This window comes from Neoarius graeffei, chromosome 4 (genome assembly GCF_027579695.1).
Source record: "Neoarius graeffei isolate fNeoGra1 chromosome 4, fNeoGra1.pri, whole genome shotgun sequence".
Taxonomy (NCBI): Eukaryota; Metazoa; Chordata; class Actinopteri; order Siluriformes; family Ariidae; genus Neoarius; species Neoarius graeffei.
The window spans coordinates 17535549-17559255 of record NC_083572.1 but is presented as its reverse complement, the minus strand read 5'-3'; the positions used below and the strand labels follow the sequence as shown (position 1 = coordinate 17559255).

The following is a 23707-nucleotide window of genomic DNA, read 5'->3' as shown; positions in this document are numbered from 1 at the left end:
GGCGGTTTTAAGTGCATTTTGGCGGGTTTGGAACATATTTTGGGATGGAAAACGTTAGCAGTATCTGGCAACACTGCACACAGTCTCCCTCACGCGCGCACATTCTAAGATGCGTGATGCAGACCTTAATGCTGCGCGCTCACGCTCAAAAACGATCATTTTGGTCTGAAAAAGTCGGAAATCCGCCGATCGGCGGAAAATTCTCATCCCTGTTTAATAGTTGCTAATCGGCCGAGACATGCAGTGTGTCCAATTTTGTACAATAACTGGGATAATTATGCTCAAAAGTGTACACACACTATGGTGTGACCAGTTATAAAATTCTTGTGACTGTCCAAGAAGGCCGCTGCCACCATGTTACAGTGCTCAGTGTACACACTCGCAGGTCAGTTTATGCTTACATGATTATTTCACACTGTCCTAAACCTCATCCGCAAGTCCGCTAAAAATTACCGAAGGACTGGATGAAGTTTGATCCGTAAATTGTTTTTGCAGAATATGCTCATTTTACTCCGTTTCAAGACATCTAGAAACGTTTGTGATATCAGCCATACAAATATGTGCGCCTCCCATACGGTCATACTGAGGCATCATCAAAATTCATTCATAACACTGCAATATTAAAAAAAAAAAAAAGATGAATTTTATACATCATTGATGTTTTCATTACATCCTCATGGTGGCAGCAAATACCAGTATGGCCAAATGAGAGCGCAGGGTAGTTTACACAGGATTTTATATTATAAAGTGCATCTCAAAACACAATGCTATAGCAACCCATCTCAACCAATCGCACGACAGCATGTACAGTAGTTTGCATCAGTGCTGGACGTCAACAAACACGGATAATACTAAACGCGAAAGTAATAATGGCTTTACAAGCCACTCGTGTGCATAAGAAGCAATTACATATTTAATAATAATAATAATAATAATAATAATACCACCACCACAGTTTGAGAGCATGTGTACCGAGCAGTCGTTCCGGAGCGTCTGCACACATCCAGAATTATCATTTTGTACGCAGCAGCCAGACTCCCTTTCCTCATCTTTGTCACGTTGCATGAGCATGGCTATCTTTACGTCTCGCCTAATACAGGGTGAAAACTTCGCTCCCAGATGAATCAGGTCTACCTGCATCACACACACAGTCAACAGTTAGCTTGATAAGAAAGCCGACATTGATATACTCTAGTTCATTTACTTCAGTGTGCCTTGAGGTGTCTAATAACAAAGTAATGTATTTATTATAAAAGCTTCAGCTCTCAAAGAGTAGAAAAAGTGTCTGGAGATTAATAAAACCCGACCTGAAAAGGTTATTAGAGGCACATATGAGGAATATAACCGATTAGGTTCATATATTTATAGTGGAACATTCAATGCATAAAATTCAGTGACTGATTAAAGCAGAGGATTAAGACCATACTGAGGAATCCAAGACACAGTGGCAACTTTTATTTTTAAATACCACTTGTATCAAGTTGTCTTCAGCGTTTCTTTCTACCATTAACAGCTCTCCACAACCACATGACAGGTTTTGACAAGTAGCCTATGCTTTTTTTATTTTCTTTTTTAAAATACTACCATCTATAAGGTCATTCGATTACAGCAAAGTTTGCTCGTTCATTTCTTGTGACCGAGTCAGAAAGGGATTTGAAACAGGAACTAAACACTGGAGACACTCACGGATCCTGGGCCGATCCAGAAATTCTGCTGCTGAACGTACTTCACGCTCTCATACACCCCTTTGTTCTTCAGCACCTGAAAAACAAAAAGGTTTATCATAATAAAATAAATAAATAAAAAAAGCAGTGACTTGGAGGTAAGCCAAACAAAAACATTACAACAGTACAGCTTAGTGGTTTGTATGTCTCCTTCTGCATACCTTACTGACATGAAATATTTAATTACAGCAGCAAATTATGTAACAGGATTCAAAAGTAAGCCAATGATTCAAACAATTTAATTATTAAAAATTATATACATCTTTATTCTATCCACATTTCACTGGATATGAGCAATCGCACATTCCGATTGGCTACTCTACTACTAGGATATCAGCTCATATACCATGAGTAGAGGAAAAACAAAATGGTGGCGCTAGGGCTGGGCACCGAAATTCGGTTCCTTCATGGCACCGACCGAAATGTTACGGTTCTTCTGGGTATTGAAACATGCCTCGCCTTTCGGTTCCACGTTTCGGTTCCCAGAGGTTAATCACGTGTAAAGTAGGTGGGCTCTGATCCGTGCTGGCGTGCTTATGACCCGATAATGCCACCTGTGATTGGCTGAAACGTTCGCGTGCATGAAAAAGCACGTTTCCCATGTTGTAGGGGGCACTACTTTGTTGCGTTGTCAATGCCTACAAAATGCCGAAGTCGAAAGCTTGGTTATATTTTAGCAAGAGCGATAACAATACTGCGCGGTGCAATATATGCGACAAGAGCATCACCTGCAAGTCAGGCAACACTTCAAATTTCCTAAAGCATTTGACGGTGCATGGAATAAATCTGAGAGCGGAGAGTTGCACCGTCTTCTCTCACACACCAACTTATGCACCTTCGCCACCCCCGACTTCTCTGCAGGACGTTTTACCACCAGACTTGGATTCATCTGAAAGTACCAAGCACAGCGTCGTGTCTGATATTTCATCTGGTAAGTTGTTCCATGAATTCCGTTGAACTGCTTTGTTTGTCACGGTAAGAGCTAGGTTGTTGTAAGTTTATGTATAGCTAACGGTACAGTAAGATATTAGCGCCTAACTTTGTTTAATGGCTATGTAACTAGCCAAGTGAAAAGTTATCTAAATGCTAGCTTTTAAAATGTGCTCCATCATTGGGTAGGCTGCCTATGTGTGTGTGTGCGCGCGCATGAGTGTTATTTTAAAAATAAATAAATATTTTATTTATATTTATATTTATATATATATATATATATATATATATATATATATATATATATATATATATATATTCACCTCCCCCTAGTCTCAAAAACTTAACATATAAAACCTTCACAGCCTCTGCCCAGGTCCCTGATGTGAGGAGGAAAAGGCAGGCAGCTACCGTAAATCCATTCACACTAGCAGAAAAGGCCAAAATGACCAAAGAAATCAAGCCGAGTGCCACAGGGCAGTGACACGGTTTGTGGTGAAAGGTTTGCTGCCTTTTTCTACAATGGAGACTCCGTGGTTTAGGTAAGTTGGCTGTACAGGATATTGTTGAATAAATCCTTCATTTATATTTATCTGTAATCCTTTATCTTTATCTAAATTAAGCCTAGGTGTATTTTAAGTGATGTGTTTTTAAGCAATGAGAACATTATGTTATTTTTGATGTTTTGTCTAATGTTTGTCAATTAGGGAGATGATAAGAACCCTTAACCCCTGGTATCAGCCCCCCCAGCAGAGACATGCTGGCAAACACATGCATACCTGCCTGGTATGCAGCCGAGAAGGAAAGGGTCAAGACAGATTTGAAAGACGTCAGGGATGTGGCTGTAACCGCGGATGAGTGGTTCCGAGAAGGCTGATATGTAAATTTTCTTGAAGAAAAACTGTTGATTACATTGGCATGCGTGTGTGTGTGTGTGGTGTGAATATGATAGTGTGTGTTGGTGTTCTTTTTGCACTGGAAATAACTTGAATAAATATACTCCAATATGTGCAACAGAATGTGTAATGAAATTTTCATTTTTTCCAGGATTAATATTATAAATTAGGAATCGAAAAAAGTACCGTTCAGGAACCGGTATCAAAATGAAGGTATCGGTATCGAAAAATTTTGATCAATACCCAGCCCTAGGTGGCGCACATCAAGTCCCATAGATCACTTTATCAAGTATTTCAAAGAAACAGAAATAGCTAAAAGAATATATTAGTTGTCGTGCCCCCCACCCCCACCCCAGTATCTCCTGTTCCACACTCCAGGCCAGTTGGTGGCATCAAACCGCCAAAAACCCTTAAGAAAAAGAAGAAAATGGCGGCCTGTGCTACTGAACCAACCGAGAAAGAAATAATGCTGCGTTCATGTGCTATGGGAAGATGATATTTTCCAGTTGGGAAGTGGTATTTACCAGTGTGTTGTGTTCACATGCTTTTGTTGTTGTTGACAAAGGACGCAGACTGCTAGTTAGCAATAGTTAGTTAGCTATCGTTAGCAATAGCATCTGCTCTGGATAGGTAAAAACAAACCATAACACATTTTTAAAGGAAACGGATTTCTAACGCATTATATTACACTTGTTAATGACGCAACATTGCATAGACACCAAAAACTACCCACTAGTACTAGTAAAAAAAAAACTTTAGTAGCGTACAATGCTTACCATTCAAGTGTCTTGTACCGCTCGCCGCCATGTTGAAAAGGTTAAAGTTCATCTCATCTCGGCAACTCGTGTATCAAAATTTTCTACGAGTTGCCCAGTGGAAAATACCACAAGATGTGTGCTTTCCATGTCGGCGTTTGGTATTTACCATAATTCCCATAGCACATGAACGCACCATAACTCCACTACAGGTGGGAAGCAACAAAATATGGATTGAAAGTAACTTTTTTTTTCGAGAATTATTATTATAGCATTTTTCACAAACTGCTACCGTCATTTCACCAGTTTGTTTACATTCTAAGTGGAAATTTTGGTGGATGTTTTGTATGAAGTTATTTATTGAATTTGCAAATAAATAAAAGCTCCATTTCTCGATATCCAGTGAATGTAGGTATAATAAAACAGTCATTCCACTCGATTTTGTCGTACATGACTTATAGCCAAATCGGCGCTAACACACCTCGTCACCCATCAAGCTCATGTCCGACTCGATTTCATGGAAAAACACATTTAATTAAGAGTGGTTTGAATGCGATAGCATAAATCGTGTGTGTGAGAATCATGGCTAACACCTGAGTACAAGTTGTGTTTTAAAGGCTAGATGTTAGTACATCTTACTAGTTGAGTGACGGTGTGCTGGGCAAAGCCGACAGGAGCGAAGCCGTATGTACAGCAGGCCAGCAGAGTGATCACGATGTGCACAAAGGTGATCCAGTAGGTAAAATACGGTCTGAAAAAGTGCATGAACACACATGATCATACATACGGAGTTTCACTTAGCTGCATGCATGGTGACGAGTCAAAATCAGCCACGTGAGTGAAGAAATCACTGAACTGTTCAATGGAAATGTACAACTGTATTTGAAGATGAAATCTACACAATTTCCCCTTAAATAGTCAGCGACAGGAAAAGTTAGCAAGAGTTTAGCAATGTAACAACCGCATATTGCATTCATCAGCAACACAAACTGTACCTAAACCAGGTCATTAAGTAAGGAATAAAACATGGCAGAACATGCTGTTACAGGAAAATAATTACAGATACTTGTGTGGTTTTGGTGTGATGCTGTTACCACCCTAAAGATTTTCCAATAACATTATGCGTTTTAATCCTCATACCACAGCAGTTCCTTTCTCCACACAGCATAGTATCAGCATGCAAATCTGTCTTCAAGAAGTTTCGTGCGCATTGCATACTCTGACGTCCATTACATTTTTTTCACACTTTACTAAAGAAAGAAATGTTAGGCACAAAATTTTGTAGTACACGTCAGGCTTCGGTGGATTTGGGGTATAATCGGACCACAGTTCATCAAAGCATCCTGATTCAAGTGTACAGTTGGTGAAGGTGAGGTGTGTGCATGGCGATGTTCATGAGTATCCACTGGTTCCGGTCACGATTAAATTTAGAGGAATTTTGGGCATGGAGTGAAAAAGTTGCTGAAAAGCAAAGCAAAAATGTACCTTGAGATGCCACAAGCCTGTTTGTCATTCCCTCTGAAGTGCAAGTGTGACAGTACGATATATTACCACTTTGACCCACCTGTGGCTATGGAAGTCATCCAGCTGTTTTTGCACTTGGCTGCTCAGGCTCCGGCGGTAGCGGCGGTCCAGCCACTTCCCCACCACGCCCAAACCATACTGACGCTTGGGCTTATCAAAGGCAAAGTGCTTTACTCGGGATGCAATACGGCCCCCTCGCCGAAGGGCGGGGCTTACCACTGCAGCTGGGGTCCGGCTGATATCCTTGCTGAGCACACAGACAGAGGGGGGAGAAAAGGGAGGGAGGGATGGATGGATATTAGTGATAGTAAGAAATAGTGACCAATTCAGCTCTGCATCGTCTAAACTCAAAGTTTGAGACTTTCTGGGAGCTCACTTGCTGGGGTACCGGCTCATTTCATCTACCACGACATCCACACCCAATGTAGCAGAGAGGGGCGGCGACTCAAACACATCATCTGCTATAGAGTAGAAGTCCTCATGCGCATCCATCTGCCAGCAACATGCACACAATATTTCAAAAACTCTTTCCAGCAAGCCTCCCACACATTCTAACATCAAAACAAATCGATGCAAACTTTTCAAGCCTGTTTTGTTTCTTACTTGCAAGCTGGATGGATGCCTGTTTTTTGGCCATTTCAAAAAAAAAAAAAAAAAAAAAAAACCCCACCATTACCAGAATAAATAAGACAGAAATATAAAAGATGGCAAACTCTTGCCTTGCTAAAGAAGACAGAATCGCAGGTGTCCACTGTGTCCTCCTCCATCCAGCTGGGTCGAACAAAACTCCTCCGGTGGAAACTTCGAGGCGCCTGAGTGCTGTGAAAGCCGGGCCGACCCTGTACACACACACCTCACCTATGACTATAGCCAAGAAATCCAATATGTAACATATAGCAGGAGCACACACATGAGCTTTGGGATAGGCCTAGTGGGAAGGACAGGGCAGATTGGGAAGCACTGGGTCGCGGCCCTAACGGCCACCCATTCTACAGCAAGTTTTAACCTAATTTGTGTCAGCTTTACTCATGTCCATGACATAAAAATACAGCAGTGGACTAAATTTTAAAAATCAATAAATAAATTAAAAAAAAAACAAAAAACCACACACCCCACCCACACGTCCATCTTTCTAGTCCTCATGATAGCTGACCTCAAACTATGCTAAGTGGAACTTGGCTCCTGATATTAATACTGTAAACTCTAAACTATACCATACTGTGCAGACAGATACACACACACACACCCTGAGTAAGTTGGAGGCTGCACGGATGCTCATACGGGCCACGGACTCTCTCTTCCGACGTGGGAACCGATTGTAAGTGGAGCGCTGGCTGGTGAAGGAGCACAGGGAGGAGACACCTGGGGTCTGAGGGGGAGGAGCATGAGCAACATGTGGCGTCCTGGGCCGATCAACTTCGTCGTAACGGAATTGACGTCCACGCGCAAGAGGGTCCACAATCTGAGACAAAAAGACGACGACTTGCTTTAAAACAAACCAAGTATGTAAAACACTCCACATCCTTTTTTTTCCCCCCTCAGCATGACTCTTTAGTACCTTTGGCATCTTGTGAGCAGCAGGCGAGTCGAGGCTGTGGTCGATGCTTGCTGCCTCCTGCTGTTGGTCTCTGTACTGAGGTTTCAGGCGGCCATAACGCAGGCTACAGTGGCGCAGACTCTTCCTCTGCCACACCTGCTGCTGACTTTCACAGTCTGTACCGACGCCGAACCACTGTGCCGTGTTCCTGTAGGGGACACAAAGAGAGCGCGCAAAGACAGGCACAGGAAAGTGGTTGTCAGGAAAGTGCGACTATTTGCATCCAAACGTTTTAAGGTGTAACTGGTAATAATTTAAAATAGTTTCTAGACCTGTAAAAATGACATACCTTCCAGCGCTCGTGCCTGTTTCCTATGAAAGTTCACCGAGTATTGGGGGTTTCTATAAAACTACTGTTTAATATTCTTCAAAGCAGCAACCAAACGGCAGGAAAACGCAGTCGTAGAGAGACTGCAACTCTCATCATTCACACATTATCTTTACAGAGGCCATCTTGACAATGGGCCATTTGTGAGGAATTTCACACCGGTTAATTGCTACTAACTGTACATACAGTCTTACATAAGTCTCTAATCCTGTCCACTTCCCCTCTGTAAATATGCTTTTAAATATTTACAAACGGATCTGTACGTCGTCACCGTCCATCTGCAGTACGTACTTCTGGCACTCATCTGTAAATAATACTGTGTTTTGCACTTCTGGTTAGATCAGGGTTTCCCCAGGTTTGACCACCATAAATTTAAGACCTTTTTAAGACCACTTAAATGAGAATTAAGACCTACATCGCACCCATTATGGAACACCAGATCAAATTCCCAATAATAACAAATGTTTCAAGTAAAAATACTTTTATTATAAAAGTTATATACCGTATTTTTCGGACTATAAGTCGCACTTTTTTTCATGGTTTGGCTGGCCATGCGACTTATACTCCGGTGCGACGCATATATGTTTTTTTGTTTTTTTTCACCGCGGAATAACTGGAGCTGATGCTGAGTCTGACGACAGCCACGCAGAAGAAGAGGAAACGGCGCTTCATCTGCCGCTGGAGTTGGCAGAGTTGTTCAGAAGCGACACCGAGGATGAGGAATTCAATGGATTTGCTGATTTGGAGTGAAATCGTCAGCTTGATAAACTTGATTGACCTGTGTTTTATTATTAATGATAGGCCTATAGTTATTTAAATAAGTTATGTAGTGATTTTAGGCAGTGCTTAATTTGTGAAGTGGGAGGTCCCAGAACGCAGGAGGTGGGTGGGTCCGGCGACTCAAAAAAAAAAAAAAGGCGGGGGATGGTTTACTATAACTTTACGCACATGCGCTTATTGTGTGTGTAAAATAATAATAATAATAATAATATCAGACATTATGATCTTAGAAAACGCTTTAGTGACAAACAGTTACAGACAGTAATATGTCGTGATATTATAAAATATTAATTTTTATTAGTCTATATATTAAATTATATATTACATTTATCTTCTAAAATAACAGACTGTACTCATATCACAACCGGTTTATTTCACCATTGGAGATCAGATCACACAAGACATGAGTTAAATGACTCATTTTAAGGATTTAAGTAGGGGATTTAAAAGCGGTTTTTTTTTTTTCCACTAGACGGTTGTTTTTACTACCGTACCTGTCTTTGGAGATGATATACCTATAGCCTACTTGACCTCTGATTTGATGAAATAAAATTCGACAAAAATGAAGAATGACACTCCTCGATGATGACTACAGCTTTAATAACACAGATGAAAGAGCCATGGGGCGATAATAAGCCCTACCGGTAAAAATATTCTAAAAGCAAACTGATTAATGCATCAGTAATAGGCTACTAATATTAGTTATAATAATAATATAGGCTATTAGTAATAACGATAGTGATAGTATTAAAGATAGTAGTAGATATTTAAAATAATCAGACTAGGCTACTTACAGGGCAAAGGGCGCGTTATCACTGCTCAGCTGTTCGTTTATTAAATAAACGATGCAGTCGCGCAGTAACCACGCGCCGCTTATCAGATAGAATCACAGATTCTATGGATAGAATAACCCTTCAAAAAAGTGCGACTTGTAGTCCGGTGCGACGTATATGTTTTTTTCGTCTTCATAATGCATTTTTTGGCTGATGCAACTTAAACTCCGGAGCGACGTATAGTCCGGAAAATACGGTACTTAAGTCATTATGTGCATTGCTTGTCAAATCTTCACATTCAAGACAAGCAAGACCGAATTTTGTTATGTAAGACATTTTGTTTTTCCACAGGAGAATGTTGTAGCGACTTCAGAGTCTGGGAACATAGCCTTAAAGGTCCCATGGCATGAAATTTTCACCTTGAGGTTTTTTAACGTTAAAATGAGTTCCTCTGACCTTCTTAAGTCACCCCAGTGGCTCGAAATTTCATAATGTGTAAACCAAACTATGCCCAACATTTGAGAATGGCGCGTCAAAACGGCGCGTTGATAAACTCTTCCCTTTACTACGTCAGCAAGGGAGATGATCCCCACGCCCCCCCTCTGGATTCCCACCCACTGTATGGATTGCCCGCCCAGCTCAAAAGTTGCCACCAAACATGGAAATTGCACTGTACATGGATGTGACAACACAGAAAGGAGTCTGTTTTTACTGCTGACGGGAGAGCCTCTGAAGACGCAGTGGCTTAATTTTATTTACTTCAATAATACGCCGTCGAGTCTAGCCAAGTTTGTCGGAAGCATTTTCCTGATGAATGTTTCCACAACTTGGGACAGTAGGGCAGGTTTTGCACATCAACTGTCACTGAAGCCTGGGTCCGTACCAAGCATCCCTGCCGCATCAGCCACAAACACCGAACAAGTAAGTATAACTTAAGTCGTTTTGCCGTGTTTTAAAATCGGTGCGTTAGCCTTGCAATGGCTACATTAGCTGTGCAGCTAACCGCTTCCTGCAGTTAGCCAGGTACTCTGCGCTACAAAACCAAAAAGCATGCAGCATGCCCTGTTATAATAGCCAATCAAAACAGTTTTTACAAAGACACCCACATTCTTTTTTTAAGTCACTCGTTCATTTTATTTGTTTGTTTGTTCAGTAAAAACCCAGACATTTGTTGAATTTATTTTATTTCCTCGCGTCGCACCTTAATGACGTCAGCGCGCGGTATTTTTCCCTTCGCGGTTTGTTCCTTCTCTCTCGCCATAGTAAGACACCCACATCCGCTTGTTCTGACCCACTGGAGGTAGCGTCACAGTGCTGTTAGCCAATCAGAGGTAACACGTTTACACGTCATGAATATTAATGATAAGACCCGCCCCCACCCTCTACCTTTCCCCGCCTCCTGCTTCTCATTAGCAAAACGACGCACTGGGAAAAGCGCCGAAATGGGGCTTTCTCCCAGGAGGCTATATCTACGTGCCGAGGGTTCATTTCGAGAAAGGCTGCGGATATAACATCCGGAAACCTCCACGAGCCCGTTTAAAGCATCAACAAACCACCATGCCATGGGACCTTTAAAGAGTTCGCTTATGCCCTCATTCGAGCTGTACGAGTGGTGTTCCGTAATTGTTTTTAAAATCCAGAGCACCTCTGCCCGAAGTGTCGGGGTTCCACCGACACCCATCATGCCACTGCTCGGCCTTTGTGTTGTTGCTAGCCTTGCCGATGATGTCTGGCTCGGCTGATGCTGCTGACGTTCGACAGTGGTGCTAGTGCCAACTCCAGGTGCATTCGGAGATTGAACCGTGCAGAACTGAGCGATGGGCTGGTGGTGGTGGAGGGCAGATGCAATGTGCTTTGAGCTCTTCATGTGAGACTCTAAAGCGACATGACCTATAGTGGACAACTTGAAGGTCTTTCGACAAACACAGCATCTTGGTTCAACGTCGCTTCCAGGAACCTCCCTCACACAATCACGATAGCTTTCATCTGAAAGCCACTGCTGATTAAAACGACACTTCCCCATGCTGCGATTCGCGGAGTCTCCTCTCCACCACGGACTCCAACGATTGCGCCGGCGCGAATATGTATCAATATTGTTTCTGTCTTTGCGCATACTCCAAGAAATTCACTGATGTTACGCAAAACCCACGCTTTCACATTGTAGAATAGTATGAGTAAATTTAAGACCTTTGTTTAAAAAATTAAGACTTGGGCAAAGCAATTTAAGACTTTAAGGCCTTAATTTTGGAATATTAAAATTTAAGGCTTTTAAGACCCCGCGGCTACCATGTAGATGCTTACTGCACTTTATTGGCTTTGTACCTGTACTCTGTACAAATGACAAAGTTGAATCTCATTAAATTAAGAAGCCTTTATTTGGTCACGTGTACACAAGCACAGTGAAATTCCTCCTCTGCATTTAACCCAGTGAACAATGAGCGCATGCGCGCGTACACACACAAAGCAATGGGCAGCAAAACTACAGCACCCAGGGAGCAGTCGGGGCTTAGGTGCCTTGCTCAAGGGCATTTCAGCCATGATACAGACAGAGGAGAAAGTGCTGTTCATTCACACAGTTTTTTTTTTTTGCCTGCCAGTCCCAGGATGACCCTTTGGGCTCAATGCTGCTTCTCTAAGCTTCAGGCCATGGCTGCTCCATGACCCGATCTAATCCAATTCAAATATCGCATAACAGGGAAACCCCACTAATGACAAAGGAGGAGTTTGTATCTGATTAGAAAGCTTGTGTGTGTGGTTACCTGCGGATGCTCTGAGAAAGAGACGTCTGTCGACGGAACGCTGCTCTCCTCTCGTTCACGCCACTCTCTGACAAGGCGTCGTTTGACTGCTGCATGTTGACACTTCTCTTTAACGATGGCCTTAAGGGCTGGAGAGCACATACACAGAGGAAATTCTCAAAATTGGATTGTATGATTGGGACTATACCAACGGGAACAAAAAACAAGAATCTGGAGCAACAAAAAAAAAAAAAAAAAAAAAAGTGCACAATCAATAATACAGAGCGTCTCATGGCTATCAGTCTGTGCGAATTAGCGTGTCACCTCTCAGGCAGCAGAGGGCTCCAAAATTACAAACTGCTCCTTTAAAGAACAGTATCGACTTCATCGACACTGGTCGTTCTTGAACAGAACCGGGTTTTAGTTTTAAGGACAGCAGTTATATGCGGGGTGAAGTATTGGATGACCGTGAGTAAAAATAAACAAACAAAAACAGCAGACGTCAACCGTTACTGTAATGGTTCTCACTGAGCTGTGGACATGACGCAATGTGGCTGACCACAGGTGGAAAATAAACCCAACCCTCACACACCCTTTAATCTACCCATCCATCATGCTGGCATGTTGGACTAGCCAACAGCTCGTTTTTGTGACCGACTGTCAGCACGTGTCTGTACATCTCTGCGGTATTTACATCCATCTCGGCTGATTGGGAGCTGGGCTGCATGAGGTCACGTTACATTTGTTTTATGAATGCAATGCATTCTGGACAAGCCTGATCACAACTTCGTAGAAATTATCCGTCCATGAGGATCACTTTCAAGCACAAAGATCGCTGCTTTCATTTTGGGCTCACATCGTGTGATTTTGTTTGTTCTAGTCCTAGTCTTATGGTTTATCATCCTATGGTGTACACCTGTTTTGTGTTAGCGCTTAGTCAGTCTGCTTATTTATACCCTGCTTTTGTGTTTTGTTGCGAATAGGGATGGTGAAAACTAAAAAAAAAAATCTTGACCGACCACCGAGCCTCATTAGCCGGTTAACCTATGAGTTTAAACAGGGATGCAAACGGCGCGCCTTTTGGCGGATGCCGCCTTTTTCACGGCTGAATCGTGCAGATCCGATTTTTTTTTTTAGGGGGGGCATTGGAGTGTCTGAATAATTTCATCAGGGGTAAATTCTGTATTAAAATTACTAAATAAGCAAATGTCGTTACAGTCCATGAAACATAGGAAGTATGAGAAAACAGTAAATCAGAAAGGTGCGCACGTTTTCGCGGAAGCTGCGCAAATGTGCGCAGCTTTCTGATTTACTGTTTTCTTCTCATACTTCCTGTTTCATGGACTGTAATGGCATTTGCTTATTTAGTAACTTTAAATACAGAATTTACTCTGATGAAATTATTCAGACACTCCAACACCCCCCCCCAAAAAAAAAGTTAAAAATAAATAAAAATAATCGGATCTGCACGATTCAGCCGTGAAAAAGTCGGCATCTGCGCCTTTAGTTTGTGTGGAGAGATATGATCTGCAATAACATGCATTGTTGGCTACAGACCGAAACATACTTTCAGAATGCACTGGCCAAGGCAGGACTAAACTCCATGTGCCTTCTAATAATAATTAAAAAAAACCAAACAGAACAGCAATTTGTAAGCTAAAAAGCCTGTGTCTACACTTTTCTTTCGCCGAGTGGCAGCTCGGTGGGCGGGAGGGCGGGACATGACTGAATGGGTGTTTCTGATTTGTCAGCTGTCGTCCTTACACCGCATGGCATGCCGCAAGCGTTTACAACACAGAATTCCAGGTTCTCTGCTCCAAAATCGGCAGCTTCAAAACGATTGATTTTTTTTTTTAAACCGACAACCAAAAAAAAAAAAAATTTAACCGGTTGACGATTCGGTCAACCATCAGTCAAACGGTCATCCGTTAACATCCCTAGTTGCGAAGTCTTGATCATTACATTCGTGCATTTCTAGTTTCGGTTCCATGTTCCAACCCTCGTATGTGGACACTTGTTTATGATTTTGGATCACCTTTGTTTGTTGCTGCCTGCATTGTGACTTACTTTCACTTCTGACCATGACTCATGGATTGCTCTTTCATAAAGAACATGCCGTGTTTATGCACTTGCATCGGACGTTAAAACAAGTTGCTTAAACCTGCAGAAAGCCTTCTTGTTTTAATCCTTGAGGACTCTGAAATATTCAACTTGGAAGCTCGCACTCCAGTAGTTTTTTACCTGTGCCTCTGTTGCAGTTCTCTCTTGATCCTCGCTAAGTGGGATTGCAATCACCAGGCTGGGTGGCTTCTTGTTCTTCAACCGACTGTCTGATTGACTGCTCTTGCTGTTTGGCTCCTCCCCTTCCTGGGATGCCATCTTGGTTCTTTAAAAGTAAAAGCGGTAAAAAAAGAAAAAAGGGTATAGTCAGTTGGCCATTTTGTCATTCATGCAAAAGACTCAACCCAAGTCCTTCATCGATTCATGCCATACAGCCTACAAAAATTTGCATATACACAGCTAAGCATAGAGGAACATTAAGATTCTGTACATGGTACGCAACAGAAGCCCTGCGAGATCTCAAAGACCAGGTTAGCAGACCACACAATTTAAATTCTGGTTTGTAGCCACTGAATTGATGAGCTTTGAAAATTCAAAAAGCGCCGTCAAGTTTCCGAATAAGGTTTACCAGACGTGTACGTGTTCCTTTAGTTGTATCCTGGACCAATGCCAATAATGTGGCTAATAAGCATAACCTCTAGGTCAGCACAGTAGAAACTACTGTAAGGGGGGGGAGGGGTACTACATGAAGCAACCTTAAGAGGAACCAGACGGAGAAACGGAACTTGTTCAATTCTTGGGAAACACCTGTGTATACCCAAGCTATACACATGGGGTTACTCTACAAGATACACTACACAATTCAGCCTCCCAACTGACTGTATTAAAAAAAAAAAAAAATTTAACCAATTGCACAAACTACATCAGAACACTTTAAAAAGCTTTAAACAGGCATTCTCCGATTGCAAAAATGCCAAAAGCACTTACCCAAATCTAATTTCCTTCTTCGAGAGGATTCAATAACACTTCCCTTGCAACTCATAAGGCGCCTTCAAAGCTAATTCTTATAAGTAGTACATCACTGTAAGAGCCCTCTCTTCCGTGTCTCCGTAACAGATGCATCACATCAGCGCCGCTCGTGAAGACCAAAAGTCAGTCAGAGATCGATAGCAAGCTCTCAAGCGCTGAACCTCAGAGACACATCAACATCAGCAGCTTCGCGGTAACCTGACACGAGGGTGCTCAATGTCAAACTGTTCGCCATTACAGCATGGCTGGGATCAGTAATGAGAGCACGTTTGCACTGGATTTTCCATACGAAAAGTTGGATCAGAGTAGGAGATAAACAATGTTGCTTCATTGTGTGCATTTTAAGTTGCGTTAACGTACCGGTAATGGGTCTTTACACTTTACGCAGCACCAGCGGTGACTTTGTTCACGTGTAAAACAGTTCCCGTTACAATGAAGCTCTCCATTTGACTTTTTCTATGAGGTAATTTAGGCTGTAATTCAAACTTGAGATCTCTTGCATTATCAAACCACACCATCATAATCAGAGTGCAGGAGAAAATATGATACAGTGGTGCTTGAAAGTTTGTGAACCCTTTAAAATTTTCTATATTTCTGCATAAATGTGAACGAAAACATCAGATTTTCACACAAGTCCTAAAAGTAGATAAAGAGAACCCAGTTAAACAAATGAGACAAAAATATTATACTTGGTCATTTATTTATTGAGGAAAATGATCCAATATTACACATCTGGGGCGGCACGGTGGTGTAGTGGTTAGCACTGTCGCCTCACAGCAAGAAGGTCCAGGTTCGAGCCCCGTGGCCGACGAGGGCCTTTCTGTGCGGAGTTTGCATGTTCTCCCCGTGTCCGCGTGGGTTTCCTCCGGGTGCTCCGGTTTCCCCCACAGTCCAAAGACATGCAGGTTAGGTTAACTGGTGACTCTAAATTGAGCGTAGGTGTGAATGTGAGTGTGAATGGTTGTCTGTGTCTATGTGTCAGCCCTGTGATGACCTGGCGACTTGTCCAGGGTGTACCCCGCCTTTCGCCCATAGTCAGCTGGGATAGGCTCCAGCTTGCCTGCGACCCTGTAGAACAGGATAAAGCAGCTAGAGATAATGAGATGAGATTACACATCTGTGAGTGGCAAAAGTATGTGAACCTTTGCTTTCAGTATCTGGTGTGACCCCCTTGTGCAGCAATAACTGCAACTAAATGTTTCTGGTAACTGTTGATCAGTCCTGCACACCGGCTTGGAGGAATTTTAGCCCGTTCCTCCGTACAGAACAGCTTCAACTCTGGGATGTTGGTGGATTTCCTCACATGAACTGCTCGCTTCAGGTCCTTCCACAACATTTCCATTGGATTAAGGTCAGGACTTTGACTTGGCCATTCCAAAACATCAACTTTATTCTTCTTTAACCATTCTTTGGTAGAACGACTTGTGTGCTTAGGGTCGTTGTCTTGTTGCATGACCCACCTTCTCTTGAGATTCAGTTCATGGACAGATGTCCTGACATTTTCCTTTAGAATTCGCTGGCATAATTCAGAATTCATTGTTCCATCAATGATGGCAAGCCGTCCTGGCCCAGATGCAGCAAAACAGGCCCAAACCATGATACTACCACCACCATGTTTCACAGATGGGATAAGGTTCTTATGCTGGAATGCAGTGTTTTCCTTTCTCCAAACATAACGCTTCTCATTTAAACCAAAAAGTTCTATTTTGGTCTCATCCGTCCACAAAACATTTTTCCAATAGCCTTCTGGCTCGTCCACGTGATCTTTAGCAAACTGCAGACAAGCAGCAATGTTCTTTTTGGAGAGCAGTGGCTTTCTCCTTGCAACCCTGCCGTGCACACCACTGTTGTTCAGTGTTCTCCTGATGGTGGGCCCATGAACATTAGCCAATGTGAGAGAGGCCTTCAGTTGCTTAGAAGTTACCCTGGGGTCCTTTGTGACCTTGCCGACTATTACACACCTTGCTCTTGGAGTAATCTTTGTTGGTTGACCACTCCTGGGGAGGGTAACGATGGTCTTGAATTTCTTCCATTTGTATACAATCTGTCTGACTGTGGATTGGTGGAGTCCAAACTCTTTAGAGATGGTTTTGTAACCTTTTTCAGCCTGATGAGCATCAACAATGCTTTTTGAGGTCCTCAGAAATCTCCTTTGCTCGTGCCATGATACACTTCCACAAACGTGTTGTGAAGATCAGACTTTGATAGATCCCTGTTTTTTGAATAAAACAGGGTGCCCGCTCACACCTGATTGAAAACACCTGACTCTAATTTCACCTTCAAATTAACTGCTAATCCTAGAGGTTCACATACTTTTGCCACTCACAGATATGTAATATTGGATCATTTTCCTCAATAAATAAATGATCAGGTATAATATTTTTGCCTCATTTGTTTAATTGGGTTCTCTTTACTTTTAGGACTTGTGTGATAATCTGATGTTTTAGCTCATATTTATGCAGAAATATCAAAAATTCTAAAGGGCTCACAAACTTTCAAGCACCACTGTATACATGTGAGAATATGACAGTGTTTGAGCAAGTATGCAAGTATGTGTGTGAGTATGATCTTGTCGGAGAATGAGAGCATGTTAGAATATCACAGGGCGTGTCAGCATCAGTGGGTGAGAAAAAAAAAAAAGATAGAGCATGATCATGTGTGCAGGAGAATGACTGTGCGCAAGAGTAGGTCAGTGTGTGCGAGAATGCAATGACTGCAGTTGAAGAAGTTGTTGTTCATATGCATGAAAGCTAGCAAATTAGAACTCAATTACGCAAGTGTGCCTGACTGCAAGAATGCAGGCATGCAAGTATGCAACAAAGTCACTTTGCCTTTTGAAACGTGCATTTTAAGTCAAATTTGTAAGCAAGTATTGAGAACCAAGTGCTCGGTGGGAAACTTGCGTGGTTATTCCCAGGCAAGCCACACGTAGCAGAGAGAAGCAGAGCAGGTAAAATATGGATACTGTAGTTCCAAGTAAACATGGCACAATGTCAACACGGCACTGTTTATTTTGCGTCAAGCTGATGAAATCTATAACGCTCAGTCAACTGTTGGATGGGGGGGGGAATCCTGCTGGCAACCACATATCAGTGTGTGTTCATTACACCAGATGCTGTGGGTGGTGTTATTGTAAACCACCCTGTTCCTGAACATGTATGACCCATGAGAGAAAAAAAAAAAAAAAACTCCTTAATTCCACAGAATTGAGTGAACGTGTGTATGTTTTTTTTTCCTACTTGAAAAGCGTCACGGTTCCACAGAAAGGGGAAAAAAAAAAGGGACGAAAGAGTCAAAGCAGTACAGCACGAGTTCCCACATATGGGTTCCTCACAGAGGTTGTCCGTCACCTTCCGGCTCCAAATGCAGCAATCCGTTAACCGAGATGCTGTATGCAGCAAGAACAGAAACGTGCACAGAGGCAACAAAAATCAGTAAAGGTTACGGACGAAATCCTAACGACGACCATGACTAATGACGGTCAGAGCGGAGATGCAGAACGGTAACTGTCCATATTTGTGAAAGTATTCTCAGCAGCACTCCCCCAATATCTTACTCGATCCCGTCCTGGCACGCCTGAACCTATCCTACCCAATCCTGTCCCATCCATCATCTGTAGCCGCTTATCCTGTTCAACAGGGTCGCAGGCAAGCTGGAGCCTATCCCAGCTGACTATGGGCGAGAGGCGGGGTACACCCTGGACAAGTCGCCAGGTCATCGCAGGGCTCGCATTCCAATCCTGTCCCATTTCACCCAATCCTATCCAAGCCCATATTTTAACAAAAGACGTGCTGTGTCCAAAATCACTCACTCATTCACTACTCCCTGTTTAGGGAATTACTACATAGAGGACTATATAGTGAGCTCATTAGTAAAGTGAAAAAACACTTTTGGACACTACTCTGCTGCACCGTTATTTACATCATTACCGTCGCACAATTAAAACGTGCCAGATCAGTCGGCAGGTGGGTTTTCAAAATAATAAATACGAGCATACATTTTCGTGATACATATTATACTGAGCACATTTCCCACATTAATCAATACAAAGTGTCTGCAGCATCTTTCAGTTCTTTTAAATCAAGGCTGAATACTTCCTTCTTCGCCTCTGCCTTTTCTTAAATCAAATTTGAGGCTTTCGATTAATTCCTCGCTCTGCACTGTAACTTTTATTCTTGTATTTTATCCGTCTTATTCTACTTTAGCTTTCCCCCCCATTCTTAATTGGACTTGAACGTCCGTTTATAATGCGTTTCTTCCTCCGTCCATTCACCCCAACACCTTTTTTTTCCCCCCTTTCAGCGCGACTGCAATGCATGATGGTATATATTGCTTGGTTAGTGACCATCAGTTGTACACTATCTTTCATGATGCATTGTGGGATACTTCCAGTGCACTATAGTGTAATAATTCTCACTATACATTCGGACAGCACTACAAAATGGCGACCTCACTATATAGTCCACTATATAGCGAGTAGTGAGCGATTTCGGACACAGGGATGTTTTTCATAAATCCTAGTCCCCTACTAAGCCATAGAGAGGCAACAAATGCAAGGAAAAGCTCCCTGAGAAGAAACGAGGATGGAACCTTGAGAGGAACCAAAAGCAACCCGTTCTCCTCTGGGTGATACGAGATTATTGGACTGCTCTTCATAATCATATAAAGAAAAGGCAAAAAAAAAAGTATGCATGTATGCTGACGGGGATTTTACGCATGCTCATATTGTGAATCGGAGTCCTGCAATGAGCAGAAGGTGCAGAGTCTACAGTAGGGTGCATCAGTTGCCCCCTAAAAATGAAAACGTTCCTCTGATCATGATGCATTTTTGTTTTTATGTTCCTTTTGGTAAGAAAAAACACACTGGGTGAAATATTTTGACAAAATCCAAAAGTTTAATGGTGGCACCAGGAGCTCAAAGTTATGGAAAAAGCTGCCATTTTGACTTTTATGACAAAATTTCGATCACTTTTCATGAAACATTATGGCACCTTATAGAGTATACCAAACATCTTAGATACACATTTTTAGTACATATTATCAAGCACAGTTTGAGTTTTAGCTGTTCATTGAATCATTGTTCAACTACTTTTAAACAATACAAATGTATTATGAATCACATTAATGCTTCTCGATCCCTTGCAAAGGTAATAGACATGGCATATGTTTAGAAAATCAGCAATTTAACCACCATAACCCTTTGAAAAACTCTCTAAATATCAGCTAAAACTATCAAAGTTCTTAAATAATATTTAGGATGGCTATTGTTTTGCTGTTTTGTGGATTTTAGCATACATTTCTGTGGCTTCTGGCAATAATATAGAATTGTACATGATCAAAGTTGATTTTAGCTTGGGTTTTACATTATAAGAAAGAAAGACTGACAGTGACACATTAGGTTGGTTACAAATTGGTTCAACTTATTCACATCTGTAAAATACAGGCCTAGGTGATATCTCTGGGAGTGGTTTTGATGTATTACATGTTGCTTTATTTTTTGCATGGTGAGGTTGACATTTACATGGAATTGCCCTTAACATGATCTCTGGGTCACAAGAAATCAATAAATGGAGTCCAACATTGTGATTCAAACCTTACGCGAAAACATAAAATAAAGCATTTTTTGGCAAAAAATGAACCTCATGGCGCCACCATTAGACTTTTGAATATGGTCAAAAAAATTTTACAGGATGTCTTTATTGGTGAAAAGGAACACCCAAACAAAAATGCATCAGATTTTATGAAAGTGAGGGCAACTGATGCACCCTAGTCTACAGTATCCAGTTAAATGGTTTTGCTCAGGTTCTAAATTAACTCGAGCACTGTTCAACTGCAATGAGAGTGACTTCACCCTAAATCAACCCAACTGCAGGAACTGAACAAAACATGCTGCATATTGTGGCTAGCGAGCAGCATGAAGAGCAGCTGAAGTAATACAATTCTGGATATCTGGACCAGAGAACAGTGAGGGTGTAAGAGAGAGACAGCACTAGCAGAAGTGTGGGTTTAGACATATGGGGATGCGTTTGCTTGTGGGTGTTGGATGTTCAGTACAGTCTGGCTTCAAGGATTCATATGTTGTACAGCAACGAGATGCCTATTGTTTCCCAGTCCAAGACCCTGTGTTTGGAAACTTTTTTTTTTCTTAATAATTTCTAACTTCATATAATAAACATCCTTAAAAAATAAATAAATAAAAAGAAACTCTGAGATCAGGCCCCTAAAATTTTTTAATCCAAGACAACTTTCAAGACTGCAGTATCTTACAGGATTAGAATTCAGTCTCACTACACATTACGAATTTTAAGAATGCAAGCTTACCAATTTTATCCATATACAGTATTTAACAGTTATTCCACAAAATCGAGTTGTACATGAGCTGATCGCTGGTGAGGCACGTAGCGCCGAGTTGGCTATAAGCCATGTACGACTCGATTGAGTGGAACAACTTTTATTCTTTCCACATCTTGAGAAACAGAGCATTTTTTTTTTTTGCAAATTCGATAAATGAAAACTTGGTACAAAACGTCCGACAAAATAGTTTCCAGCTAGAATGTAAACAAATCGTCGAAATGAAAGTAGCAATTTGTGAAAAATGCGATAATAATAATAATACTTGAAAAAAAAAAAAAAAGATACATCCATACCATCAAATACTTTTATTCTATATTTTGCTGCGCTTTTTTTGGTATTTGAGGTTTTGTTTTCAAGTAGAGTTTTTAATTTCATCCTCAGTTGGCTCAGCAATGCGTGCCGCCATTTTGTTTTTCTGCTTCTTTAGGGTTTTTTTTTTTAAGTGACCAAAAAAAAAAAAACCTATTCTTTCAGCTATTTCATCCATCCATTATCTCTAGCCGCTTCATCCTGGTCTACAGGGTCGCAGGCAAGCTGGAGCCTATCCCAGCTGACTACGGGCAAAAGGCGGGGTACACCCTGGACAAGTCGCCAAGTCATCACAGGGCTGACACATAGACACAGACAACCATTCACGCTCACATTCACACCTACGCTCAATTTAGAGTCACCAGTTAACCTAACCTGCATGTCTTTGGACTGTGGGGGAAACTGGAGCACCCGGAGGAAACCCACGCAGACACGGGGAGAACATGCAAACTCCGCACAGACAGGCCCTTGCTGGCCGCTGGCCTAGAACCCATGACCTTCTTGCTGTGAGGTGACAGTGCTAACCACTACACCACCGTGCCGCCCTCAGCTATTTCTGTTTCTTTTAAATTCTTGATAAAGTGATGTATCGGACTTGATGTGTGCCACCATTTTGTTTTCCCTCTACTCACGGTATATGAGCTGATCTCCTAGTAGTAGAATAACCAATCAGAGCATGCGATTACTCATATCCAGTGAACGCAGACAGAATAAATCCAAATATTTCCCTGAAACAGGATTCATCATGCTGTTGTTCTGCATCCATAAATGCACAGCATGTGATCAACATTATGAACTGGAAAAGCATTACTTTAAAATAAATCACTGGAAAGAAGCTCCATGTTACTTATTTACCAGAAGATGCTACACAGAAATGAAATACTACAGGAAAAAAATAAATATCTACACTAAAGACGGATTCAATTTAACTCAGAAGTCGGACATCTGAACTCGCGATTATGGTATTTTTGATCTTGGAGAACTTGGGCTACAAAGTGGGGGAAAAACATGGGCACTTCCTTGAAAGCTTGTGTTTCATTAACAACAACAAGAGTGATTAGGATATTGTGGCAGCGGGGGCGTGGTCAAGCGCCGGTCTGTGACAGGAGGGCGGAGTCAGGGAAGGTAAGTGGCAGAATCACTACACCTGAGGTCAATTAACCTGTGTTTGTGTGTCTTCCAGTGACCGCGCCCTATTTAAGGAGGGAGAGCGTAGAGCAGAGGAGCTCATCCCCGAACCAGACGCCAGTCGCGTGTGTCTGCCTAGTTGAGAGTTGTTCACTGAAAAGTGTGGCAATAAAACCCCTATTTCAGAACCTGATCTCTGTCCTGCCGTCCTCTGTGCTCCACCGACCCATACGAACCGTTACAGATATGTTTAGCTTCTCAGTAAACAATATAAAAATCGGTCAATGTTCTAGATATAACCAACTAACGTGTTTATGTTGATTGATCTAAAGCACACACTACTATTGAACTTTTTGAATGGAATGAAAGAATACTGTAATTCAGTGTTGACGTGTCATCATGATAATTGTCAAACCAGTTCAGCACATTTTGTGAAAACTTGGTGATCTGAAGACATTGATTTGCACTGCAAATCAGCTGAAACTTTACAAAAGGCAGACAGCGGCAATTACGGCAATTTAAAGGTAGACTGCCTTTCGGATTTTTCAAGTGTAGGTCAGAAAATGAATTTTCCCCGACACCCAATTATTCTTGTTTAGTGGAATGAAAGCTACCGATTTCAAATCGCAGACTTCCTATTTTATTCGGTTTTTAAACAGAACAATTAATGAATTAAAGGCCATGTGGCCCTAAATTCTCCACTATTTTTTCCTGCTTCACCGTGACGCAATTCATCACGTGGTGGGCTTTCCCTGTTCACGCAAGGCATTGTGGGATAGAA

General features: G+C 41.8%; 1 protein-coding gene across 2 annotated transcripts in view; it reads right to left on the bottom strand.

Annotated features, from left to right (window-relative positions):
* Window positions 1-23707, bottom strand: part of LOC132884905 (inactive rhomboid protein 2-like) — a 102621-nt gene that overhangs the window by 36841 nt on the left and 42073 nt on the right. For both annotated transcript variants that reach the window (XM_060918955.1, XM_060918954.1), the window contains exons 3-12: window positions 14287-14431; window positions 12067-12194; window positions 7388-7574; window positions 7076-7291; window positions 6549-6668; window positions 6206-6321; window positions 5870-6076; window positions 4945-5056; window positions 1687-1761; window positions 973-1134 (exon numbers count right to left, since the gene is read on the bottom strand). In XM_060918955.1, coding sequence (XP_060774938.1) covers window positions 973-1134; window positions 1687-1761; window positions 4945-5056; window positions 5870-6076; window positions 6206-6321; window positions 6549-6668; window positions 7076-7291; window positions 7388-7574; window positions 12067-12194; window positions 14287-14424 — 1461 coding nt within the window. In that variant the 5' untranslated portion in view covers window positions 14425-14431. The remainder of the gene's footprint in view (window positions 1-972; window positions 1135-1686; window positions 1762-4944; window positions 5057-5869; window positions 6077-6205; window positions 6322-6548; window positions 6669-7075; window positions 7292-7387; window positions 7575-12066; window positions 12195-14286; window positions 14432-23707) is intronic.